This window comes from Engystomops pustulosus, chromosome 8, assembly GCF_040894005.1.
Source record: "Engystomops pustulosus chromosome 8, aEngPut4.maternal, whole genome shotgun sequence".
NCBI classification, from domain to species: Eukaryota; Metazoa; Chordata; class Amphibia; order Anura; family Leptodactylidae; genus Engystomops; species Engystomops pustulosus.
The window spans coordinates 111632999-111660976 of record NC_092418.1 but is presented as its reverse complement, the minus strand read 5'-3'; the positions used below and the strand labels follow the sequence as shown (position 1 = coordinate 111660976).

General features: G+C 47.6%; 1 protein-coding gene across 1 annotated transcript; it reads left to right on the top strand.

The window, feature by feature from the left end:
* SPOPL (speckle type BTB/POZ protein like) lies at window positions 1–27978 on the top strand. Its single transcript, XM_072122239.1, has 10 exons — window positions 1–360; window positions 8683–8804; window positions 8879–9030; window positions 10574–10701; window positions 19538–19715; window positions 20712–20767; window positions 22438–22560; window positions 23434–23576; window positions 24127–24180; window positions 27403–27978. Exons 1-10 carry the CDS (start codon window positions 283–285, stop codon window positions 27545–27547), a joined length of 1179 nt encoding a protein of 392 aa, XP_071978340.1. The 5' UTR covers window positions 1–282; the 3' UTR covers window positions 27548–27978.

Below are 27978 nucleotides of genomic sequence, written 5' to 3'. Positions count from 1 at the left end.
AGCTACGCGAGATTTGGCCGGAGCATGCGCAGTGAGCGCTATGAATCTCTGATTGGTGCCAGTACCGGCAGATTTGGTAACATATTTACATTGATAGGAAGTGTCCGAGGATGCGGCCGGCCGGACCATGTGAGGTGACGGGAGGACACTCCGGCTGAGGCTCCGCCGTCCATGGGGCCATGGAGTGACCCTCCTCCCAGCTCTATGCTTGTAAAAGTGGCAAAAAGCCCCCAAATCCTGCTTTGCTGAGGCTGATATTCTTCTTTTTGGAAAAGAGGCAGAATGTCAGGGGGGCCCTCACCCCCTCCCCCCGTAGAGGTGTCCAGTGGACCGGTGGCTGAGAGCTGGTGTTACACCCAGGTAAACAAGATCCATCTGTTCCCTCTGATCCATTGTCACTGTGAGAGGTTCTGGACCCCTGGATACATTGTAACCAGTCCCAGCTATGAAGGGTGGGTGATGGGTGGCACCGCCTGCCACAGGGGCACTACAGGCCCATCAGCCAGATGTGCAGGAGGCCAAAAATACCCCCTGGGGTAGAGAATGGCGAGGGGTAGGGGATGGCCAGGGGTAGGGGATGGCGAGGGGTAGAGGATGGCCAGGGGTAGGGGATGGCCAGGGGTAGGGGATGGCCAGGGGTAGGGGATGGCCAGGGGTAGGGGATGGCCAGGGGTAGGGGATGGCGAGGGGTAGAGGATGGCCAGGGGTAAGGGATGGCCAGGGGTAGGGGATGGCCAGGGGTAGGGGATGGCGAGGGGTAAGGGATGGCCAGGGGTAAGGGATGGCCAGGGGTAAGGGATGGCCAGGGGTAAGGGATGGCCAGGGGTAAGGGATGGCCAGGGGTAGGGGATGGCCAGGGGTAGGGGATGGCCAGGGGTAGGGGATGGCCAGGGGTAGGGGATGGCCAGGGGTAGGGGATGGCGAGGGGTAGGGGATGGCCAGGGGTAGGGGATGGCGAGGGGGAGGGCGAGGGGCAGGGGAGCACCAGGGGTTAGGGGACGGCGAGGGGTTAGGGGACGGCCAGGGGTAAGGGATGGCGAGGTGTATTGGTCTGATGCCATGGCTGCCATGGGATGTGACTGAGGTCTGAGGCGGGTACAGTGCCACGCTAGAAAATCAGGAATGCCAGAATTACCAAAATATGATGGAACTAAAAAGGTTATACATGGCAGGCAGCGGGACGGCAAAATACTGGGCAGAACATGTGGCAGAACTTCTACAATAATGGGCAGGAATAAGAGGGGAGGAATCAAAAATACTGGAGGGCAAGAATCAAGATTACTGGTTATATAAGGGTCAGGAATAAAAAATACTGGGTATAATACGGGGCAGGAATCAAAAGACCTTGGTAGTAAAGGGGGTAGGAATACACATTTCTGGGCACAACAGGAGGCAGGTATCAAAAATCCTGGGCATAATGGAGGGGTAGAAATAAGATAACGGGTTATAAAAAGGGGCGGGAATAAAACAATACTGGGCAGGACCGGGAGAAGGATTAAAAAAAATACCAAGGAGGGACAGGAATCAATTCTGGGAATATAAGGGTCAGGAATCAAAAATACTGGGCAGAACTTGGGACAGAGGCTCAATAAAACTGGGCACGGCAGGGAGGACCAAAAAATACTGGGCACAACAGGGAGTAGGACCAAAAAATACTGGGCACAACAGGGAGTAGGACCAAAAAATACTGGGCACAACAGGGAGTAGGACCAAAAAATACTGGGCACGGCAGGGAGTAGGACCAAAAAATACTGGGCACGAGGTGGGTGGAGGACCAAAAAATACTGGGCACGAGGTGGGTGGAGGACCAAAAAATACTGGGCACGAGGTGGGTGGAGGACCAAAAAATACTGGGCACGGCAGGGAGTAGGACCAAAAAATACTGGGCACGGCAGGGAGTAGGACCAAAAAATACTGGGCACGGCAGGGAGTAGGACCAAAAAATACTGGGCACGGCAGGGAGTAGGACCAAAAAATACTGGGCACGGCAGGGAGTAGGACCAAAAAATACTGGGCACGGCAGGGAGTAGGACCAAAAAATACTGGGCACGGCAGGGAGTAGGACCAAAAAATACTGGGCACGGCAGGGAGTAGGACCAAAAAATACTGGGCACGGCAGGGAGTAGGACCAAAAAATACTGGGCACGGCAGGGAGTAGGACCAAAAAATACTGGGCACGGCAGGGAGTAGGACCAAAAAATACTGGGCACGGCAGGGAGTAGGACCAAAAAATACTGGGCACGGCAGGGAGTAGGACCAAAAAATACTGGGCACGGCAGGGAGTAGGACCAAAAAATACTGGGCACGGCAGGGAGTAGGACCAAAAAATACTGGGCACGGCAGGGAGTAGGACCAAAAAATACTGGGCACGGCAGGGAGTAGGACCAAAAAATACTGGGCACGGCAGGGAGTAGGACCAAAAAATACTGGGCACGGCAGGGAGTAGGACCAAAAAATACTGGGCACGGCAGGGAGTAGGACCAAAAAATACTGGGCACGGCAGGGAGTAGGACCAAAAAATACTGGGCACGGCAGGGAGTAGGACCAAAAAATACTGGGCACGGCAGGGAGTAGGACCAAAAAATACTGGGCACGGCAGGGAGTAGGACCAAAAAATACTGGGCACGGCAGGGAGTAGGACCAAAAAATACTGGGCACGGCAGGGAGTAGGACCAAAAAATACTGGGCACGGCAGGGAGTAGGACCAAAAAATACTGGGCACGGCAGGGAGTAGGACCAAAAAATACTGGGCACGGCAGGGAGTAGGACCAAAAAATACTGGGCACGGCAGGGAGTAGGACCAAAAAATACTGGGCACGGCAGGGAGTAGGACCAAAAAATACTGGGCACGGCAGGGAGTAGGACCAAAAAATACTGGGCACGGCAGGGAGTAGGACCAAAAAATACTGGGCACGGCAGGGAGTAGGACCAAAAAATACTGGGCACGGCAGGGAGTAGGACCAAAAAATACTGGGCACGGCAGGGAGTAGGACCAAAAAATACTGGGCACGGCAGGGAGTAGGACCAAAAAATACTGGGCACGGCAGGGAGTAGGACCAAAAAATACTGGGCACGGCAGGGAGTAGGACCAAAAAATACTGGGCACGGCAGGGAGTAGGACCAAAAAATACTGGGCACGGCAGGGAGTAGGACCAAAAAATACTGGGCACGGCAGGGAGTAGGACCAAAAAATACTGGGCACGGCAGGGAGTAGGACCAAAAAATACTGGGCACGGCAGGGAGTAGGACCAAAAAATACTGGGCACGGCAGGGAGTAGGACCAAAAAATACTGGGCACGGCAGGGAGTAGGACCAAAAAATACTGGGCACGGCAGGGAGTAGGACCAAAAAATACTGGGCACGGCAGGGAGTAGGACCAAAAAATACTGGGCACGGCAGGGAGTAGGACCAAAAAATACTGGGCACGGCAGGGAGTAGGACCAAAAAATACTGGGCACGGCAGGGAGTAGGACCAAAAAATACTGGGCACGGCAGGGAGTAGGACCAAAAAATACTGGGCACGGCAGGGAGTAGGACCAAAAAATACTGGGCACGGCAGGGAGTAGGACCAAAAAATACTGGGCACGGCAGGGAGTAGGACCAAAAAATACTGGGCACGGCAGGGAGTAGGACCAAAAAATACTGGGCACGGCAGGGAGTAGGACCAAAAAATACTGGGCACGGCAGGGAGTAGGACCAAAAAATACTGGGCACGGCAGGGAGTAGGACCAAAAAATACTGGGCACGGCAGGGAGTAGGACCAAAAAATACTGGGCACGGCAGGGAGTAGGACCAAAAAATACTGGGCACGGCAGGGAGTAGGACCAAAAAATACTGGGCACGGCAGGGAGTAGGACCAAAAAATACTGGGCACGGCAGGGAGTAGGACCAAAAAATACTGGGCACGGCAGGGAGTAGGACCAAAAAATACTGGGCACGGCAGGGAGTAGGACCAAAAAATACTGGGCACGGCAGGGAGTAGGACCAAAAAATACTGGGCACGGCAGGGAGTAGGACCAAAAAATACTGGGCACGGCAGGGAGTAGGACCAAAAAATACTGGGCACGGCAGGGAGTAGGACCAAAAAATACTGGGCACGGCAGGGAGTAGGACCAAAAAATACTGGGCACGGCAGGGAGTAGGACCAAAAAATACTGGGCACGGCAGGGAGTAGGACCAAAAAATACTGGGCACGGCAGGGAGTAGGACCAAAAAATACTGGGCACGGCAGGGAGTAGGACCAAAAAATACTGGGCACGGCAGGGAGTAGGACCAAAAAATACTGGGCACGGCAGGGAGTAGGACCAAAAAATACTGGGCACGGCAGGGAGTAGGACCAAAAAATACTGGGCACGGCAGGGAGTAGGACCAAAAAATACTGGGCACGGCAGGGAGTAGGACCAAAAAATACTGGGCACGGCAGGGAGTAGGACCAAAAAATACTGGGCACGGCAGGGAGTAGGACCAAAAAATACTGGGCACGGCAGGGAGTAGGACCAAAAAATACTGGGCACGGCAGGGAGTAGGACCAAAAAATACTGGGCACGGCAGGGAGTAGGACCAAAAAATACTGGGCACGGCAGGGAGTAGGACCAAAAAATACTGGGCACGGCAGGGAGTAGGACCAAAAAATACTGGGCACGGCAGGGAGTAGGACCAAAAAATACTGGGCACGGCAGGGAGTAGGACCAAAAAATACTGGGCACGGCAGGGAGTAGGACCAAAAAATACTGGGCACGGCAGGGAGTAGGACCAAAAAATACTGGGCACGGCAGGGAGTAGGACCAAAAAATACTGGGCACGGCAGGGAGTAGGACCAAAAAATACTGGGCACGGCAGGGAGTAGGACCAAAAAATACTGGGCACGGCAGGGAGTAGGACCAAAAAATACTGGGCACGGCAGGGAGTAGGACCAAAAAATACTGGGCACGGCAGGGAGTAGGACCAAAAAATACTGGGCACGGCAGGGAGTAGGACCAAAAAATACTGGGCACGGCAGGGAGTAGGACCAAAAAATACTGGGCACGGCAGGGAGTAGGACCAAAAAATACTGGGCACGGCAGGGAGTAGGACCAAAAAATACTGGGCACGGCAGGGAGTAGGACCAAAAAATACTGGGCACGGCAGGGAGTAGGACCAAAAAATACTGGGCACGGCAGGGAGTAGGACCAAAAAATACTGGGCACGGCAGGGAGTAGGACCAAAAAATACTGGGCACGGCAGGGAGTAGGACCAAAAAATACTGGGCACGGCAGGGAGTAGGACCAAAAAATACTGGGCACGGCAGGGAGTAGGACCAAAAAATACTGGGCACGGCAGGGAGTAGGACCAAAAAATACTGGGCACGGCAGGGAGTAGGACCAAAAAATACTGGGCACGGCAGGGAGTAGGACCAAAAAATACTGGGCACGGCAGGGAGTAGGACCAAAAAATACTGGGCACGGCAGGGAGTAGGACCAAAAAATACTGGGCACGGCAGGGAGTAGGACCAAAAAATACTGGGCACGGCAGGGAGTAGGACCAAAAAATACTGGGCACGGCAGGGAGTAGGACCAAAAAATACTGGGCACGGCAGGGAGTAGGACCAAAAAATACTGGGCACGGCAGGGAGTAGGACCAAAAAATACTGGGCACGGCAGGGAGTAGGACCAAAAAATACTGGGCACGACGGGGAGGACCAAAAATACTGGGCACGACGGGGAGGACCAAAAATACTGGGCACGACGGGGAGGAGGACTCCATTACAATGGACACAGGTCTGGGGCCCCTTAATCTGACAATGTACCCACAATATATATGGAAGCACCAGTAGAGCGGCGATGCTCATCAACAGTCAAGATAGAACTTTAATATACAAGCCACGATAGGTGCACAGGGCACAGGACCCTAAAATACCAGAGAGGGTAGCAGGCATTAGCGGGGGCACCATAATTTAGGTTCTGTTATCTTGCCTTTTTGTTACTGTATGCAGGGGCTTATATAAAGATGCTAATTGTGTTGTATTACCCAGGTAAACATGGCATGGGCGCTCTGTAACTTGTCAGCACTTGTGGGACTACAAGTCCCAGCATGCTTTGTACAAAACAACCCCCCCCCCCAGGGGATCATAAAGTTGTTTTGTATTGAATGCCAGTGATGTGTCAGTGAAGTCTTTCTCATTGTAAAGCTCCTGGATGTTGTTGCATATGATAGAATATTAAGATTGGTGGGAAAGGGACCAGTGGGGTCCATACAGGGTCCCAAAAGCCTGGAGACTCCCAGTGCACTATGGTCGTGGCTTGGAGGTCCCCCGGGCTGTCTCTTCCCTGTCCAGCCGCTTCCACTCGGCATAGTGCACTGGGAGCCATGGCCACGCCCATGGAGCACACAAGTACTAATTTGCATATAGATAATATTTGCCTGCATTTAGGCCACAGATTTTTTTTCTTGCATGTTTCTTATCACGGACCCTTCACCTACAGAGATGTAGATGCTGACAGGTTTCCTTTCCGATGATACCAGAGAGATTCCTGCAGGATTTGTGCTGTTTTCTGTCGTAGAGATTTCTGTTTATGGTGGATGCACCTTTATGTATTGCTTTGTATCAGCAGCATGTAATACCACATCTCCCCTGCAGTGGGCGCTGTCCTCAATGGTCCTAATTGTCCCTAGCAGCTGATCCCTTTAATATAATAATAATTTATGTATATAGCGCACACAGATTCCGCAGCGCTGCACAAAGCTTACCAGATCAGTCCCTGTCCCCAATGGGGCTCACAATCCAATCACCTACCAGTATGTTTTTGAGTGTGGGAGGAAACCGGAGGACCCGGAGGAAACCCACGCAAACACAGAGAGAACATACAAACTCTTTGCAGATGTTGACCCTGGGTGGTATTCATACCCAAGACTCCAGCGCTGCAAGGCAGAAGTGCTACCCACTCCGCCACCGTGCCGCCCCTTCTGTCGATCCCTGATCAGCTGATCCGTGTAGCATCCTTAAAGGGGAACCTGTAAAATTTCAGGTGCTCAGCTCGTGCACGTGCTAATAATTCACCTGCCGGCCCGTCCTACATGTATCACCGGCCGTAACCTGCAGGACTAGACGGGCCGAGCTTCTGCCGTGACTCATGAGATGCCTCCGCAGTCTGCGTGGTGCGGGACGTCACCGGCTTGTTGGAGCTTGTGCTCAGATTTAAGGGGATTTCCGCTCTTTCCTCCTGTTACTTGACTTTATTCTTCTTTAAAGGGGTTTTCCAGCTTTATCACTATCCTGGGTGTGGAAGGAAGTATCGGAGGTCACACGGAGTGGGCTCAGGTCCGTCGTCTGGTTCTGTGCGGGTCATGTGCCCTGGTTAGGGTGATAACTGATGGCTGTGGGGGGCTGCTGTGAGAGCAGGGTGGTCCTCTATGCCCCCAGGGTGAATGAATCCGCTGTTCATACAGATCGCTTATTCTATATCCTGTATTCAGAATGAAGGAGGAGCCGTGACCAGAGACTCCGTTTACTATTGGTCAGAGAGACCCTCTAATTAGTTGGGAAGACCCCATTAATAAGGGCTGTGCCTGTAAGGATGATAGGCACAAGATCTATTAAACACGGGCCCGATCCCTGGCCTATTCCTTGTAGGGTGCAGTGTGTTGGTTTCTCATGTGCTGTTACCAAATCTTCTAATCAGGCCCAGATATTATAGAGTATTATTCATGTAGGGGTCTCGCCCTGTGCTGCCCCCGGTCACAGAGTGTCCCGGCACTAGGGGCGGACTACAGGGACCCATCATTTGACCCTTTCTTCTCGGGACTGTGGGGGGTGTGTGTGAGATGAGTCATATGATGAGCAGAGAAGAGTCATCTTTTGCATGAAATGGGTTTAGAGGTTGCAGGGGGAGAGTCAGGGGCGTCTACAGTAGCTAGACACATGTTGCCGGTGTCATACTAAAGATGAGAATCTCATCTTTCAGAGCACATCAGTCTTGTGAGCTACAGAACTAAGAGGGACTGGAAGGAGTGAATTAAAAGACAGGAATTGGATCTTTATCTGCAGCTCATATTTACTACTTTGTCTTTAGCTGCCTCTGTCCCCCGTTCTGTAGTTTATAATCCCATCTAGAATATGACACCAGCAGAATGTGCTATAGCACTGCCGGTAGCCGCGTCTGAGGTGATGCTCTCTCTGCAGCCTCTACTCATCTCAAGTAAAATATGACTCTTTTCTGCTGAATTTCTTATGACTTGAGTCTCTTACTACCTGCAATGAGTGGAGGCCGCAGAGGGAGTATCACTTCAGACGCGGCTATCGTCAGTGGGGTTTCAAAACGCACTGCAATTACATTTATGTTAACATTTTCTTTACAAATCACATCAGTTAACACACTGTTAATGCATGCGTTCACAGACTGTTACACTGTCACCCCCTGCTCCCTTAGGACTTTGCTTTCTCTCTGCCTGCTGTAATCTCACACAGTTGGAGGGGGAAGTGCTCCTGCACCATGTAACAGTCTATGAAGCTACAACATGGAGGGGCTCTGGTAACATCCCCCAGAGCCCCTCTTGCTCTTCAGCATAATGTTAAAAGTTGATCTATGAGGAAGTGTCCCTGGTTTATCAAGATGGATTTTGATAATTTACAGGTTCTAGAACTTTATGAATTTGAAAGCTGATTATTTGTTGTCCCCCGTGAATGACTTCGGGTTCTGTTCCCAGGTGAAAGTCGTGAAGTTTTCCTACATGTGGACCATAAGCAACTTCAGTTTTTGCCGAGAAGAAATGGGCGAAGTTTTGAAAAGTTCTACGTTTTCATCGGGGCCAAACGATAAAATGAAATGGTAAGAAGTCGCCCGTCACAAAAACCTTCCAAAGCCTCCTGTGAGACCTGACCGCTCTCGTCTTACCCCTCCAGGTGCTTAAGAGTTAACCCCAAAGGCCTGGATGACGAGAGCAAGGAGTACCTGTCCCTGTACCTGCTGCTCGTCAGCTGTCCGAAAAGCGAGGTGCGAGCAAAGTTCAAGTTCTCTCTGCTAAATGTGCGACGGGAGGAAACGAAAGCCATGGGTGAGTTACGCCTTCTACCCGTGTCCTTAGCAATCCCAAATATTAAAGGGGTTCCACGCCTTAAAGAAGAACAACGCCGCTCTCTGTGTAGTGGCAAAGCAGGGTCACTGCAAGTCAGTTCATCCACAAAATCAATGGTGGCACTTAATGTGGCTTAAAGGGCACGTTCAGCGCTGTGGCTTAAAGGGCGCGTTCAGCGCTGTGGCTTAATGGGCGCGTTCAGCGCTGTGGCTTAAAGGGCACGTTCAGCGCTGTGGCTTAAAGGGCGCGTTCAGCGGGCTGTGGCTTAAAGGGCGCGTTCAGCGGGCTGTGGCTTAAAGGGCGCGTTCAGCGGGCTGTGGCTTAAAGGGCGCGTTCAGCGGGCTGTGGCTTAAAGGGCGCGTTCAGCGGGCTGTGGCTTAAAGGGCGCGTTCAGCGGGCTGTGGCTTAAAGGGCGCGTTCAGCGGGCTGTGGCTTAAAGGGCGCGTTCAGCGGGCTGTGGCTTAAAGGGCGCGTTCAGCGGGCTGTGGCTTAAAGGGCGCGTTCAGCGGGCTGTGGCTTAAAGGGCGCGTTCAGCGGGCTGTGGCTTAAAGGGCGCGTTCAGCGGGCTGTGGCTTAAAGGGCGCGTTCAGCGGGCTGTGGCTTAAAGGGCGCGTTCAGCGGGCTGTGGCTTAAAGGGCGCGTTCAGCGGGCTGTGGCTTAAAGGGCGCGTTCAGCGGGCTGTGGCTTAAAGGGCGCGTTCAGCGGGCTGTGGCTTAAAGGGCGCGTTCAGCGGGCTGTGGCTTAAAGGGCGCGTTCAGCGGGCTGTGGCTTAAAGGGCGCGTTCAGCGGGCTGTGGCTTAAAGGGCGCGTTCAGCGGGCTGTGGCTTAAAGGGCGCGTTCAGCGGGCTGTGGCTTAAAGGGCGCGTTCAGCGGGCTGTGGCTTAAAGGGCGCGTTCAGCGGGCTGTGGCTTAAAGGGCGCGTTCAGCGGGCTGTGGCTTAAAGGGCGCGTTACTTGATTGTAAATGTTACATTTTTACTTAGTGTTGCTGATGATGGGAGCGTTGATCTTGCATAACGGCACTTGGATATTTGCTTTATGGCAGTCTCATGGACCGTAGATGGTCACACTCATTGATGTCCATGCGGATGGTTGTGGGCATGCTCTGTGACCTGAGGTGTGACCTATAGTGTAACCTGGGAAAAAAAATTCCAGATGCATTTAAATTGCCAAAAAAGCCCCCAGAAAGCCATTTCTGTGAGGCCTCTTTTTACGGCTCCAAATGGCTCCTCCTCTTAATTCTTTGGGTCGGGGCGATCACAGAGATGCCAAATTTATTTTACATTTTATTGGGTTTATTAGATTTTTTTAAAAAAATGAAAACCTTTCGTGCAAAAATTTTTTTTGCTGTTTCGCCCCATTCTGACGCCAATGGCTTTGTTTTTCATACTTTGGTGTACGGAGTGTGAGGTGTCATTTTTTGCGGGACGAGCTGAGCTTTTCATTGCTACAGTTTTGGAGACTGTACGACCTCTTCTCCACGTTCCGTGACCTTCTTCTTTTCCTGCCGTGTTGTTGCGCAGAGAGTCAGCGGGCCTATCGCTTTGTCCAAGGAAAGGACTGGGGCTTCAAGAAATTTATCCGGAGAGATTTCCTACTCGATGAAGCAAACGGTCTCCTTCCGGATGATAAACTGACTCTGTTCTGTGAGGTGAGTGCCAAGTTTTATTTGTACTTATGTAGTTTTTTTTTTAGGAAATTTTTTTAATTATCCGGATGGATGGGATGTGTTAAAATTCTCATGGTGCATATTTTGTAATTTTATGAATTATTGAAAGAAAATAATAAAGTTAAAAAATGGCTCCCTTTCTCCAAAAATGAAAAAGTGACCAGTTTTTGAAATTTTTTTTTTTTTTTAACATGACCCTACAGACTGCAACTAGCTTTATGTATGTTGTTCGTAACAGCAGGAGGGGCAAAGATGGATTTATATTCCAGGATTGTATTGGGCGTGTGTCCTCACACTGCTGGGCTCTGTGCTCTCTGCAGCTAGTGTGGGTTAAGTTCCCAGGATTAGATGCATAATGTTTGTGTATGTTGCTAGTAGCAGCTGGACTATGAAATATGGATCTGGTTATTAGGATTGTAACTTCTCCAAGTGCACAAGGGCCTGTCCTCACACTGCTGCGTTCTGTGCTCTCTGCAGGAAGTGTGAGATATTGTCCATGGAGGGATGTGTAATCATTCATTTGTGTATGTTGTTAGTAGCAGCAGGACTGTGAAATAATGGATTTAGGCTTTTCACCTCTCAAAGTACATTGTCAGCATGTCCTCACACTGCTGTGCTTTATGGTCTCGTCAGCCAGTGTTGGGTATTGTCCCTTCAGAGATGTGTAATCGGACCTTTATGTATGTTTTTAGTAGCAGCAGGGCTGTTAAATATGGATTTATTTTCCAGTATTATAGCCTGTGCGGGTGTGTCCTCACACTGCTGTTCTGTTTCCTTTGTTGGATAGTCACACTATAGCAGGCTTGTTGTTGATCACTAAAGCAGTTGCACAGCTCTGTGCAGAGTCCTTAAAGCACAACATTGGGAGGACAACCCCCTCCCTCCCCCCACATCCCCTCTTATGTTGTAGCAGGCTTCTAGTTGACTACTAAAGCACTAACACCGCAAAGGGGAGATGATCTCATTGTAGGGAGCTAAGAGCAATGTGAGGACATTAAATGGAATCTCCCAGGACACTTCCTGATAGATCCAGGGACTGGGACTGTGGTATCTTCTTATATTTGTCATCCATGGCCTCCTTCCTTCTAACATCAATTTTATGCTAAATCAATTAATCAGTCAATCAATTATGCTAATGCTGAGCCAGGAGGCCTCTGAGGGCGTTACCAATAACCCTCCATGCAGAGGTCGCGATAACGCCTCTGCAAGCGTCATAGACGCGTTTAAAAGCTGATTTACTCCCTCAAAAGATGATTTTGGTGATTTTCCTGTCTGAATGTTAGCTGCAGGATCGCAGCGCTGAGTGTCTGGAGGCAGGACAGGGAGGGACTTTCTGCTCACTGTCCGAGCCTCTCCCGCGGGGCGCTGAGAGATGGCGGGGCCGAGCGAGTGGTGGGGGCGGAGCCGAGCGGGGTGAGGGGGCGGAGCCGAGCGAGTGGTGGGGGCGGAGCCGAGCGGGGTGAGGGGGCGGAGCCGAGCGAGTGGTGGGGGCGGAGCCGAGCGATAGGTGAGAGATGGAGGAGCCGAGCTGGGGGTGGGGGAGGGATATCTGTTACCGGGGCTGTGCTCCTGATCGGTGTACGATCGTGCACACAGCCAGTAACAGGATCGTGCTGTCTATGTGACAGCCCAATCGTGTACTGTGACAGGGGACTGATAATAATCGGCCCCCTGTCACAGCAGCCCCTGTATACAGTGAGAGGCTGCAGGGAAGGTGCTGTGCATCCTCTCTGCAGGTCTCTGTATATAAATAACTGATGACAGTGATCCAATGGGCTCTTACCATTAGATCATTGTTATCTGTGATCTATATTTGAGTATATTATATGTTCCATTTCTAAATGTGCCCCTGTAAAAAAAAAAAAAAAAAAAAAAAAAAAAAAAAAAGTTATGTTCCCAAACTCCAGAAAATAAATTAAATAAAAATTCAGCAGCATCAGCCCCAGACTGGTCTGGGGGCCGCCCTCAGCCATAGTCCACTCTGTAGACAATAAGGCTGCATTCACACAAACGTTTGCCCGCCAGGCCGTAGCCGTGCAGACATGCGTTTAGTGCCATGGAGAGGAGGAAGGGGTGACCCCTTCCCTCTCCATTGAAATGCATTGGGTAATGTCCTTTTCCCGTGTACGGAGCGGTATCGCTCCGTGCGGCCATTGCCTTCTACTGGGGACCTAAAAGCCGCAAACTTGCAGTTGTACATACGTCCCCCATATGGTGTGAATGTAGCCTAAGAGCGATGCCACACATGGCATTTTTGGTCCGTTTTTAGTCAGTTTTTCTCAATTATCTTAATAGAAAAACAGGTTGTAAGCAGCCAAATGCATGGTAAACGGACTGAAAACGGAGGTTTAAAAACGGACATAAAACGCCATGTGTGACATCACCCAAGGGTGAGGTTATTACATACATTTTCAAACACATCACAGCAGATCTGAGAAGAGATTTGCCTAATTGCATTGCTGTTAACATTTCGTTTACAAAACGCAATAGAATTGCGTTGATGCATGCGTTTTGTTAACACTGCAATGTAATTATGCAAATCTCTTCTCAGCTGTTCTGATGTGTTTGAAAATGCCATGTGTGAAGACACCACAAAAATGTTGTGCAGCATTTGTTTTATACATACTTGCTTTTTGAGGGCGCATTCACAACATGCGTTGCGTTTTTGACACATTCCAAAGGCTTGAACCTTGATCACATGTTGAAGTAACATTGCGTTTCCATTGCATTTGCTAAAACCCAATGTTACTTCAACATGTGAAGCCTTTGTCATGTGTCAAAAACGCTTAAAAAAGTGACTCAATGCATCGTGTGAATGCGCCCTAAAGGGGTTTTCCCAAGAATTCAAATTGGGCCCTATCGCGTGGATATGGCCTAACTTGAATTTGTGGGAAAACCCTTTTAAAGGAAACCTACCACTTGTAGTGGCAGGTTTCTGATGGAAATACCGGGCACCAGCTCAGGCTGAGCTGGGGCCGGAGCTTATTTTAGTTAGTGTTTTAAACCGCGGTATCGCGGTTTAAAACACTTTTTAAACTTTATAGCCGGCACAGGCAGGTACGCGCTCGGCGCTTACCGTGCACGCGGCTCTCATTCACTTCCTATGTAGCCGCGCGCATGGTAAGCGCCGAGCGCGTACCTGCCTGCACCGGCTATAAAGTTTAAAAAGTGTTTTAAACCGCGATACCGCGGTTTAAAACACTAACTAAAATAAGCTCCGGCACCGGCTCACCCTGAGCTCACCCTGAGCTGGTGCCCGGTATTGCCATCGGAAACCTGCCACTACAAGTGGTAGGTTTCCTTTAAGCACAGAAAACAGGAGCTGTAACTTTTTCCTTGTATTAATAGACGTCTCTTAACACTATATATACGCCTGGGAGTTATATATTTATTAATGAAAATTTTGTACTCCTCCTCGGTTAAAAATACTCCTTAAAAATTGTGAGAGGAGTATTATTACCCTTCTGGAAAAATGTTAGTGCGACCTCTGCCTCCATGCCATAACTTCACAGGTTGTTACACTGTCTCCCTCAGTCTCCTTTAATCTCACATTGTGGGAGATGGAAGTGTACAGTGTAACAGCCTGTGAAGTTACAACATAGAAGATTACCACAGTTTTGGAGCCTGGGTCTATGAGTAACTGCCCTTGGTTTATCACAATGGATTTTGATGGGGAAAAACAAAATCCAAATAATTAAAATGAATGGAATGCTCCTTTTTATGAGTGCCCCTCCATGCTATAGTTTCACAGGCTGGTACACTGTACAGGAGAATGTTTTCCCTTCCCATCTGTTACCTCAGCACTTGGGGTCTTTCTGTCTGCTGTAATCTTACCAAGCTGCAATGGGGGGAGCGGTACTGCACAGTGTATCGGCCTGTTAAGCTACCACAAGGAGGGGCTCTGGTAATACCCCCAAGAGCCCTTCAGGCTCATTCGCATAATTTTAAAAATTGACTTTGGAAGGAAGGAGACCATGGATAACGCATATAAGAAGATCCCACAGTCCCGATGCCTGGATCTATGCGTAATGTCCCTGGTTTATCAGGATGGACCTTGATGGTGTATTTCCCTTAGAATATAATAAAACTGGGCCAGTACCTGACACTATATGCAGTTTTGCAGCGCGGTCATGGCCTTTTATTCTGCATACAATTATTCCCACCTAATAGTCGGAGCATTCGTGGTCATTGGGTGGTCAGGGAATCCTCCGGCTATTTGGATCTCTGCTCGTGTATGTGGTCCGGGGGAAGGCCCTGCGATATCTTGGCATTGAAGGGGTTAAATCTGAAAATGTTCCTGTCCGGTATCGCGCGCTAGTAGTGTGTGCTGCGTTCTCCTAGTAGAGGTCAGTGAGGACGCCGCTGTGGCCGCAGTTAGTGAGGTGCAGGAGGTCAGAGGCGGGCGAGCAGCGGGCACAGCGGGCACCAGTGTGTTATCCCTATTGTTTGATCTGCGTCTGTACAATTGGCAGATTGGATCCTGATTCTCAGATCTGACGGCGAGCGGGGGAGTCGCTGATATCCGGCCCCGGAGACCTGCGCGGCGCGCGTCCAGTACATCCCGTCTCCATTTACACAAGTGAAATGAGTCGTACAATGAATCCGTTATGAATACAATTACGGGGCTGACGCAGCGATTGCCTCGTCTCCGGATGTGACTGCTGCCGCTTAATGGCCCAACCCACGGCTAATTGGGGTAATCGGTAGAAAGTCATTAGGACGGGAGGCGCAAACGGGGGGAATTTGTGGGGGTTTTATCGAGCGCATTATTCTGTGTATTGCAACAGTGTTGCGTTTGGAGAGGATGATGCGGACTCTGCGCAGCTTCATAGGGGGGGGCACTTAAAGGCAAAGGTGCACCTATAACGCATAACGGCTTGCGGATTTCTTAAAGGGACACTCCAGTCCCAGCTGCAGGACTCCAGGTCCTAGGAATACAATGGGTCCGGCACCAGGTGTTATGCAGTGCATTGGCTTTGCCTGGACGGTTCCAGATCCCGAATTCTGCAGATTTGCGGCCGTCCAGTCTGTACATCACACGGACAGGATGTTCATTTATAGGGGGGTTTAGGTATCCCCCGAATTTGTCATTCCGCCGGCAGCCTACGCTGTAGCCTCTTCACAGATGTCAGACCTCTTTCTGTCCAGCAGATCTGTTCCTTTACAATGTAAGGGGCGGATTCCCTGGATTTTTCGGATGAGGTCAGACCCCTCCTAGCCCAACCCCCAGTCATAAACAGATGCGATCGTATTATCAGAGGGGAGTAGCTCTTTAAATTTACACTGACCATTGCTTAAAGAACACTTGCCATCAGAATCCATCCTGATAACCAGGGACATTACTCACAGATCCAGGGACCGGGACTGTGGGATCTACTTATATGTGTTATCCATTGCCTCCTGTAACAGCCTACAGCACGGAGGGGCTCTGGTAAGACCCCCAGAGCCCTTCTGGCTCATTAGCATTAATATAAAAGTTGATGTTAGAATGAAGGAGGTCATGGATAACAGATAGAAGAAGATCCCACAGTCCCGGTGCCTGGATCTAGGAGTAATGTCCCTGGTTATCAGGATGGATTTTGATCTTAACTTTCCTTTAATCCTGTGGCACTGCAAAGTCAACTGAATCTTTGCTGGTCAAAGGGATATAAGGGATCTCACATGACCAGGGATATAACGAGCCGTGCACCTGTGTGACATCACATGACCAGGGATATAACGAGCCGTGCACCTGTGTGACATCACATGACCAGGGATATAACGAGCCGTGCACCTGTGTGACATCACATGACCAGGAATATAACGAGCCGTGCACCTGTGTGACATCACATGACCAGGAATATAACGAGCCGTGCACCTGTGTGACATCACATGACCAGGGATATAACGAGCCGTGCACCTGTGTGACATCACATGACCAGGGATATAATGAGCCGTGCACCTGTGTGACATCACGTGACCAGGGATATAATGAGCTGTGCACCTGTGTGACATCACATCACAATTGATATAACGAGCTGTGCACCTGTGTGACTTCACATGACCACGGATATATAATGAGCCGTGCACCTGTGTGACATCACATGACCAGGGATATAATGAGCTGTGCACCTGTGTGACATCACATCACAATTGATATAACAAGCAGTGCACCTGTGTGACATCACATGGCCAGGGATATAACGTGCCATGCACCTGTGTGACGTCACATAACCAGGGATACAACGTGCCATGCACCTGTGTGACATCACGTGACCAGGGATATTACAAGCCATGCACTTGTGTGACATCACATTACACAAACCATATCAATTATTTGCTGAAAGCGGACAACCCCTTTTGAGGCAGCGCAGCAACCTGGGATCAGATTATGATCGGACCGAGAGCGACCTCTTTCAGGTGGGAAAATATTTACAACCCTCAGTTTATTCCGACTGGATTGCAGAAAGTTGTCTCCATAGTAACAATTTTGCAGAAGAAATCCATGTTTACTAAATGCTACAATGTATAATTCTATTGTATCATTAACTTCTGTCCTGGCCCTGATGGGTTCTGTTCTGTATAATGTTTTAAATTTATTATGTTTTTAGTTAGTTTTTATGTAGATTAGATGTATACACAGTGAGATGAATTCTCTGAATTCCGGTTTTAACAAAAATGGATAAATCCGACCAAGTGTCTATGTACAAAACTGAGGCCGGTTTCTGGTGACGTCTTTGTACCGCACCATGTAACATGTTTGTGCTATATAATCACATCTGAAGGAACATTAGATTCTCCTGTGAGCGTCACTGAAATATTTATCAGTAGGTTTGACCATGTCTTATTCTAGGATTGAAGCCTTTGCATAAGTACTAGGAGTTATGTCCTCACACTGCTGTGCTGTAGCAAGCTTCTGGTTGCTCACTACAGCAGTATTCAAATCCGAACGGGAGGGGCTATTTAGAAGGTCAATGCACAGAGCACAGCGGTGTGAGGAAACACCCCCAGTAATGTAAAAAAACACCAAGCTCTGTAGTGTAATACAGTCTATGGAGGATGGGAGTAGTACAAGCTGTGTAGTGTGATACAGTATGGAGGATGAGGGGAGTAGTACAAGCTGTGTAGTGTAATACAGTCTATGGAGGATGGGAGTAGTACAAGCTGTGTAGTGTGATACAGTATGGAGGATGAGGGGAGTAGTACAAGCTGTGTAGTGTAATACAGTTTATGGAGGATGGGAGTAGTACAAGCTGTGTAGTGTAATACAGACTATGGAGGATGGGGGGAGTAGTACAAGCTGTGTAGTGTAATATAGTTTATGGAGGATGGGAGTATTACAAGCTGTGTAGTGTAATACAGTCTATGGAGGATGGGGGGAGTAGTACAAGCTGTGTAGTGTAATACAGTCTATGGAGGATGGGAGTATTACAAGCTTTGTAGTGTAATACAGTCTATGGAGGATGGGGGGAGTAGTACAAGCTGTGTAGTGTAATACAGTCTATGGAGGATGGGGGGAGTAGTACAAGCTGTGTAGTGTAATACAGTCTATGGAGGATGGGGGGAGTAGTACAAGCTGTGTAGTGTAATACAGTCTATGGAGGATGGGGGGAGTAGTATAAGCTGTGTAGTGTAATACAGTCTATGGAGGATGGGGGGAGTAGTACAAGCTGTGTAGTGTAATACAGTCTATGGAGGATGGGGGGAGTAGTACAAGCTGTGTAGTGTAATACAGTCTATGGAGGATGGGGGGAGTAGTACAAGCTGTGTAGTGTAATACAGTCTATGGAGGATGGGGGGAGTAGTACAAGCTGTGTAGTGTAATACAGTCTATGGAGGATGGGGGGAGTAGTACAAGCTGTGTAGTGTAATACAGTCTATGGAGGATGGGGGGAGTAGTACAAGCTGTGTAGTGTAATACAGTCTATGGAGGATGGGGGGAGTAGTATAAGCTGTGTAGTGTAATACAGTCTATGGAGGATGGGGGGAGTAGTACAAGCTGTGTAGTGTAATACAGTCTATGGAGGATGGGGGGAGTAGTACAAGCTGTGTAGTGTAATGCAGTACTTGGAGGATGGGAGTAGTACAAGCTGTGTAGTGTAATGCAGTACATGGAGGATGGGAGTAGTAGCTGCATATAGGTGTAGGGTTATACACCTGGGGGATGTTAATCCACAGGCAACATATGTCCTTGGGGGGAGAAAATCCGGGAGAGTCCCTTGTTGAGAAGGACCTGGGTGACTGGTAGATCATATATTAAATAACAGCACAATGTCAATCAGCTGCCTCTAAAGCCAGCAAGATCTTGTCATGTATCAGGTCTGGACAGGGGTATAATCTATGGAATAGCCTTCCTCTGGTGCTGGTCACAGCAGGGACAGCAGAGAGCTTTAAGAAGGGTCTAGATGCCTTTTTACACCTAAATAATCTTGATTGTGTTCTCTTACACCCCTTCCCTTCCTTGGTTGAACTTGATGGACATGTGCTTTTTTTTTTTTAACTTTATAAACTATGTAACGTTTAATACATAAAAAACAGTATTTTTTTTTTTTAGTCCATCCTTCTACATAAAAGGGTTAATAACACTTATTTAGAAACCTTTATGTACTGCACATATTCAAAAACACAACTGGGCCTGCAAAAAACAACCCCTCCATCTGTGACTGTAACTGAAAAACTCTAAAGTTCTGGGTTTAGGATTAGGACCGTGGTAAATTAGAAAGAAAAAAAAAAAATCTGTAAAAAGGTAAAAAAATTGTCTCTGCATCAAGAGGTGAATAAAGAATTGTATCTGTTCTCTGGTCGGTCCTGATACCCAGTAACTATTCCTCTCCTCCAGGTGAGCGTGGTTCAGGACTCTGTGAACATATCGGGACAGTCCAGCACAAACAACCTGAAAGTGCCAGAGTGTCGCCTGGCCGAGGACATGGGGTGTCTGTGGGAGACCACCCGCTTCACCGACTGCAGCCTGTATGTGGGGGGCCAGGAATTCAAAGCGCACAAATCCATCCTGGCAGGTAACGTCTCTGAGGAGAAGGATTGTGTCTCTTACTGTCTCTGCCTCTGCCTTGTCTCTTCCTCCTGCGCGCGCTCTCTCTTTGTTGCCTCCTGCCGCCCCCCTCTGTCCTGCCTCTCTTACATGTCTCTCCCCCCTCTTCCTTCCTTCTTTCTTTCTTTCTTTCTTTTTTTCTTTCTTCCTCTTTCTTTTCTTTCTTCCTCTTTCTTTCTTTTTCTTTCTTTTCTTTCTTCCTCTTTCTTTCTTTTTCTTTCTTTTCTTTCTTTCTTTCTTTCTTTTTCTTCCTCTTTCTTTCTTTCTTTCTTTCTTTCTTTCTTTCTTTCTTTCTTTCTTTCTTTCTTTCTTTCTTTCTTTCTTTCTTTCTTTCTTTCTTTCTTTCTTTCTTTCTTTCTTTCTTTCTTTCTTTTTTTCTCTTTCTTTTCTTTCTTCCTCTTTCTTTCTTTTTCTTTCTTTTCTTTCTTCCTCTTTCTTTCTTTTTCTTTCTTTTCTTTCTTTCTTTCTTTCTTTCTTTCTTTCTTTTTCTTTCTCTTTCTTTTCTTTCTTCCTCTTTCTTTCTTTTTCTTTCTTTTCTTTCTTCCTCTTTCTTTCTTTTTCTTTCTTTTTCTTTCTTTTCTTTCTTCCTCTTTCTTTCTTTTTCTTTCTTTTTCTTTCTTTTCTTTCTTCCTCTTTCTTTCTTTTTCTTTCTTTTCTTTCTTTCTTTCTTTCTTTCTTTCTTTCTTTTTCTTTCTTTTCTTTCTTTCTTTCTTTCTTTCTTTTTTCTTTCTTTTTCTTTCTCTTTCTTTTCTCTCTCTTTCTCTTTCTCTCTCTCTCTCTCTCTCTCTCTCTCTCTCTCTCTCTTTTTCTTTTTCTTTCTCTCTCTCTCTCTTTTTCTTTTTCTTTCTCTCTCTCTCTTTCTCTCTCTTTTTCTTTTTCTTTCTCTCTCTCTCTCTCTCTCTCTCTCTCTCTCTCTCTTTCTCTCTGTCCTGCATCTCTCACATGTCTCTTCTCTCTCCCGCAGCTCGGTCTCCGGTTTTCAATGCAATGTTTGAACACGAGATGGAAGAGAGCAAGAAGGTAGAAGGTCCAGAGCGGCTGCATAAATCCCTCTCCTAACAGCGCGCGAGCGCTCGGCTTCTGTTCTCTAATATTTCACTTCCTTTCTCTCAGTTTTTGGCGTTATTTACTGCCGCGTTCTGCCGTCTTTTTTACTGCACTCCAGATAGGGCCAGCTCCTCTTGTTTGTGTAGCTGGACTGTCGGTCTATTGTTCCCGTGCGGTGATATATCTGTGGTGCTGTGGGGGAGGTATTTATGTGCTGCACATTGTTACCAGTATTGTATCTCTGGGGGTCCCAAGTGTCGGATTAGCAACATAAGTATCATAATCAACACAGAGAATGGAGCTAGGTGAACAGCGCCATTGTCTGTGTAGTGGTCAGGCTCCGTACTGCAGCTTGGTTTTTTTCACTTGAAGGGGTATCTACGCTTAGAACAGGCCTGTAGCTTATTGGTGGGAGACCTGAGTCTCGGACCCCCCACCCCTCCGCATTATGATATTGCTGACCCATCCTGTGCATTTGGGCATCAATATCCCTTTGTAGATTGACCTTGATTTTATATGTAACTATAAAGATATTTTTTTTATGATTTTTTTTTTTATTTTTGGGGGTTTAATGCGCATAAAACATAATGTCTGTACAGTGGATACAATTTATCAGTCTCTTTTCAGCTTTTATGATCTCTGCTTGCTGTCAGTGATTGTAAACCTTCTTCATTGAGTACACACTTAAGTCCTTACTACCTATTTATCACAGCTGAAGCTTTGTTACTATTGTATCCAGTGTAGAGAATGTGGTGCACACTATCAGCAATGGGTAACCATATCCGCTTCTGTTACGCAGGGGATTTTCTTAGTTTTGCTACAGTTGCATCTGAAATGTTCCAGAAGTAATAGTCTTGTATTTTTGACTTGTTTTGCTCGCTTGATATTCCTCTCAAATATTTTCCCATTAAAATCCATCCTGATGAACCAGGGACTCATAGATCTAGACACCGTGACTGTGATAATCTTCTTATATTTCTTATCCATGGCCTCCTTCCTTCTAAAATTTAATCCATGGCCTCCTTTTAAATTTATACCAATTTGTCAGAAGGGCTCTGGGAGTGTTTTTAAAGCCCCTTTGTGCTTCACGGCTGTTAGAATGTGTGCTACACAGTGTAACAGCCTGTGAAGCTGAAGCACGGTGGAGATCTGTTAATGCCACCTGGAGTCCTGCATATTAGCATAATTTAAAAAATTGATTTTAGAAGCAGGGAGGCCATGGATAGATTACCACAGTCCCTGTGCTTGGATCCATGAATAATGTCCCTGGTTTATCATGCTGGATTCTGATGGGAGATTTTCTTTAAATTTGGGGTTCCTACTTCTGTTGTCAAGGGGGGGGGGGGTCATGTACAGCTTTGCTCCAATTGGATAATATCAGGCTGTGTTTATACAGCCCCACATTGAGAAACACTCGCTTTCCAGGAGGAGTAACAGAGGGTCAACACCTTTTTCTCTTTTAAGTACAAAATTGGCCCATGTTCCATTGATATGGGGGGGGGGGGGGGGGTGTAACAGTTCCCAGAGGGCAATTACAAGTGTCTGTATGGGGTGGTAGCCACCAGCAATGCATTATGGGAGAAATCCCCACCTTCCAATATGGCGTCTGCTTAAAGTGCGTCTGTTCTGATTTTTTGGTACAGAACAGAGTAGATATTACCGACATGGAACCAGAAGTATTTAAGGAAATGATGGGATACATCTACACGGGGAAGGCGCCAAACCTGGAGAAGATGGCTGACAACCTGTTGGCGGCAGCGGACAAAGTAGGTCGTTTGTTAAGTACCAGTGTCTGTTACTTGTCACACTTCAATGATCTCGGCTGTGAACGTGTCTTCATACAGTAACCTCACACGTGAAGGCTTCCCGACACGTCATGTCAGCTCTTAAAGGGGTTTGCTCATGAAAGAAAGTTCTCAAATATTAATCCGCTAGTGATGTTTATACAAAAAAACCCATTTTTAACCCCTTACCTTACAATTTTACTTAGTTTTGTTGCTGTGTTTAAGATTCCAGAGTGTGAGCTGACACTTCATGATTCCTCTAGTGCTGTGTGCTGACAATGTGCTTAGATTATCAGGGTGCAGGGTCTATATACATTTTTTATTTCAGAATATTCTACTAGTATCTGACACAGAAAAAGACAGATCAGAGATGAGAGATGCATATGACACACAATTACATTCTCAGCTCTGCTAACTCGCCTATAACACATACAGACATAAAGACCTTATTTGTCTGTATCCAGTAGAGTAGGTCTCTGCACACCGCTGCTTGCCGGCAGGAAGTGCTTGTGTCTGAGCCAGTCTTGTAATGCAGGAGGCAGAGAGCACTGCAGTGTGCGGACAGGAGAAGCTATTTATGAGAAGAATCCGACCATAGTCAGAAGATTTAAAGTTGTTTCCAGGGATAGCCAAAATTGTGTCCAGCAGGACTGATAGAGACAGGTTGGACTTATATCTGTGAAATGCTGCATTTTTGTTAATAACAGTGAATTGGGGAATCCTGAGTATATTTCAGAATCTTGTATTTGCCCCCTTTAAAGGGGAAATACCTGATACATGATTTCCTGAATATCTTATATTTAGTTGGGACTATCCCTTTGATCGTGACATCATGTGATTTCTCTCCTTTGTCAGTACGCTTTGGAACGGCTAAAAGTCCTATGTGAAGAGGCGCTATGCAATAGCCTGTCCGTGGAGAATGTCGCCGACGTCCTGATCCTCGCAGATTTGCACAGCGCGGAGCAGCTGAAAGCACAAGCAATAGACTTCATCAACAGGTAAGTGCCGCATGGTCCAAGACTGAAGTGCAAGAGATCAGACTTTCTATTGCCAAAAGTAGCCAATCACGGTGCAGCTTGTCTTGTAATGTCCTCATATATTTGTTATCCGTGGCCTTCTTCTTTCTAAAATCAACTTTTACAATTATGCTAATGAGCCTGTAGGGCTCGGGGGGGGGGGGCATTACCATCTATTACAATCCCACCTCTACCTGCTGGATTGTCAAACAGTGAGACAGGGAATTTCTGCTGCACAGTGTAGCAACCTGTGAATCTGCAGCACAGTGTGTCTCTGGTAATGCACCCGACAGGCCTTCTGGCTCATTAGCATAATAGTTAAAGTTGATTTTAGAAGTAAGAAGGCCGTAGATAACAAATATGAGGAGGAGGGGGGAGCGCCCTATTCCTAACTACAGATGGGTCGTTACCAGTTTATTTACCTGGAAAACCCCTTGAAAAAAAAAGTTGGGTGGTCAGACCCTGTTTTGTTCAGTTTGATGGGAAATAGTCTGTCTTTTATGTGATTTTCTCTGTTTTGTCCTCTTTTTAGATGTAGTGTTCTCAGGCAACTTGGTTGCAAGGACGGCAAAAACTGGAACGGCAGGTAAGTGCTGCTTTTCTTTACGAATGTTCAAAAGCGATTGTACCTGCAAGGTGACTGTGACTGTATCAGCCACACTGTAGAGGGTGAGATTAGGTATGTAGGCACAAAGTGGTCACTGGTGGCTGGAGACCAGTTGCCATCATGTCTCCTCTTAACTGCACAGTAAATAGAGGAGAATGTGGTCCATAACTGTCACACAGAAGCATCAACAGGATCATACAATACATTACAATAAGCTCCATAAAAACTTACTATGAGCACCAGCAGCCTCTCTCTGGCAATGTCGGTCTCTTCTCTCTTACTCAGAAGCATCAACGGGATCATATAGGACAGTACAGAGAAGTAATAACCCCTACTGATGGGAATGAAGCACTTGGGGTACAATAGAAACTTACTATCAGCTTCAGCAGCCTCTCTCTGTGGCAATGTCGGCCTCTTCTCTCTCACTCAGAAGCATCAACAGGATCATATAGGAGAGTACAAAGAAGTAATTACATCTAATGATTGGGAATGAAGCACTTGGGGTACAATAGAAACTTACAATAAGCTCCATAAAAACTTACTATGAGCACCAGCAGCCTCTCTCTGGCAATGTCGGTCTCTTCTCTCTCACTCAGAAGCATCAACGGGATCATATAGGACAGTACAGAGAAGTAATAACCCCTACTGATGGGAATGAAGCACTTGGGGTACAATAGAAACTTACTATCAGCTTCAGCAGCCTCTCTCTGTGGCAATGTCGGCCTCTTCTCTCTCACTCAGAAGCATCAACAGGATCATATAGGAGAGTACAAAGAAGTAATTACATCTAATGATTGGGAATGAAGCACTTGGGGTACAATAGAAACTTACAATAAGCTCCATAAAAACTTACTATGAGCACCAGCAGCCTCTCTCTGGCAATGTCGGTCTCTTCTCTCTCACTCAGAAGCATCAACGGGATCATATAGGACAGTACAGAGAAGTAATAACCCCTACTGATGGGAATGAAGCACTTGGGGTACAATAGAAACTTACCATCAGCTTCAGCAGCCTCTCTCTGTGGCAATGTTGGACTCTTCTCTCTCTCCGAAACACCAACAGGATCCTATAGGAGAGTACAGAGAAGTAATTACATCTACTGGTGGGAATGAAGCACTTGGGGTACAATAGAAACTTACAATAAGCTCCAACAGCCTCTCCATCCTTCTCCATCTTTTCTTCCTCTCCATAGACCCTTATGTTATATGACATGAGTCCAGTTCTGTGTGGGTTTGCATGACCGTTTCAGCATAGCTGTCACAGTGGATGTCAATTGTGGCAGGCGATGGGGAGGAGGAAGAGAGCCAGTTATTAGGGGAAAGAAGCCTTTTCCTCTGAATATGTTACAAAGTTTCTTATGTTCTCATGACTTTTCATTTATGCAGTTTGTTAAAAAGTTTGTAGCTTTACAAGTCTAATCGCTGCAGAAAGGAAATTGTGACGTTCCCTAGACCGGTGGTGGTAGGAGGTGATAAAGCAGGTAGATAATTCTGTGACGGATCATTAGCATTCGCTGCTGACCGAGAAGCTGGAGAGTGGGGGAGGTGAGAGAACACCCCTGGTGAGTGTGGTAGCGCCCTGATTGCTGTAGTCAGGAGCGAAAAACCGAGCCCCCAACGGGCGCTGCCACACTCTCTGCAGGACGACTCTCACCTCCCCCGCTCCTGATCCTGGCGCTGTGACTAAACTACCTACCTGCATGTTCACTGCCTCTGCCCCCCTGTCCAGGGCCGGGTGTTTATATACTCGAGGTCATGGTAGGGTGATTACTCCTGTTCACCCTTGGGCACTCGAGTGTTTAACCATTAGATGACTGCTGCTCCACCACTGGATAGGTAATTTTTGTTACTTTACCTACCTCATTGTATTATCTTTAACCTCTTCACGTGATCCACAATCTCCCATCAGAATCAATTGTGATAAACCAGGGACATCCCTCATAGATCCCGGCACAGGGACTCTGGTAACTTCTTATATTTGTTATCCGTGGCCTCCTTCCTTCTAACATCAACTTTTATAATTATGTTAATGAGTCAGAAGGGCTCCAGGGTGCCAGAGCTGTAGCTTCACAGGCTGTTACACTGTGTAGGAGCACTTCCCCCTCCAACTGTGTGCTGAAACTTCCTCTGCTGCAGTGAAATTACATTGGTCCGAGAGAAGGGGTGAAGTGCTGAGGGACCAGGGGGAGACGGTGTAATGGCCTGTGAATATGCACCATGGAAAGGCTCTGGTAGTGCCCCCATAGCCCCTCCGACTCATTAGCATAATTTTTAAAGATGATTTAAGAAGGAAGGTGGCCATGGATTACAAATCTAAGAAGATACCACAGTCCCGGTGCCTGGATCTATGAGGAAGTGTCCTCTGTGTGACCGGCTGCTCTATCCATATGGGAAAAACATGTTCTTATGACCACTAAGATACAAGTGCACCCTATCCTGTGGGTTGTCGGCTCACTGGACATCCCCTTTAATCACCTATTTATTGAACACCAGTCAGACAAGTGCTAAGGGAAGATTTAGGGAAACACCCAAACTCCCCCTTTTGTGATTCCTGATGATAGAGGGAAGCCCCTTTCATAATCTCCTCCAGCCCAACTCTGCTTCATCAGTAGGTTTCCCCCATCTGTTTATGGCAATATGTTTATTGGGAGCTGTAGTGTCAGGTGGGTGTGCCTGGGATGGAGGAGACATTTGGACCCCACCCACTTGACAATAGAGACAAAATCCCTTTTGCGCTGGATTCAGTAGAGCAACACTTCAAGGCAGTCCACCATCTACCCCAGTACGACAATCCCCACCTTATAGGGTCCTTATGCATCTCCCAATCAGTCCCAGAGTTATAATTAACTTGAGTGATGAAGGACGATGAGGTCGGGGGTCATTGCTCTAGCTCTCAGAGCCACACCTCCCCCCTCCCATAATTATCTGGCACTGCCCAGCTCGGCTCTCCGCACTTTAGTCATGTGGTCCGGTGCATGCGCTGGATGACACTGCGCATGCGCCGGACCCTATGACTCTGGCGCTGTCTGGTAGATGACTATGGGGTAGCGATATATATAGCTTGGTTAGGTTGTAGACTCCTCCTTTAAAAGATGGAAAGAGTTGGAGTAAGTGGTGGTTAAAGGGGCGGTCCAACATGGCTGCTTTCTTTCGATAGCTCCACACCGGACTGACACTTTCTTTTTTTTTTTAATTTTTCCAGCCAAGCAATGGATGTAATGGAGACAGACGGCTGGAAATCCATGATCCAGTCCCATCCACACCTGGTAGCGGAAGCCTTCCGAGCACTCGCATGCGCACAGTGTCTGCCTTTTGGATTTCCCAGGAAGCGGCTAAAGCTGTCGTGAGAGCCTCCCCTCGAAGCTTAGCTCCGCCCATCGAGGACTTTACAGTCAGTGTTCGAACTGTTTTACCCACCACACAAGCCGACGCTTTTTTTTCCCTTTTTTTCTTTCTCGCCCCTCAATTCCGGCCGCGCTCACGAGGACCCATCTAGCGTTCTGCTTGGCGGATGGATAACGTCATCGAATCCACAGCTTTAAATCCAACAGGTTGTTCTCGTATTCACTAAATTGCCTTAAATTATCAAATTCCGATCTCGGCTGTCACGTTTGCCATTGTTCCGTTGTATTGTTATTGTTTTTGTATTTTTATTAAGTTTTTTTTTTTTTTTTTTAACAAACCGTGCCTTGTCATGTGACCAGGCTATGTGGGATTGCACTAACGCCATATTACCGTGATGATGAGAATTATATTGGCATTACGTGTTTTGGAAGGA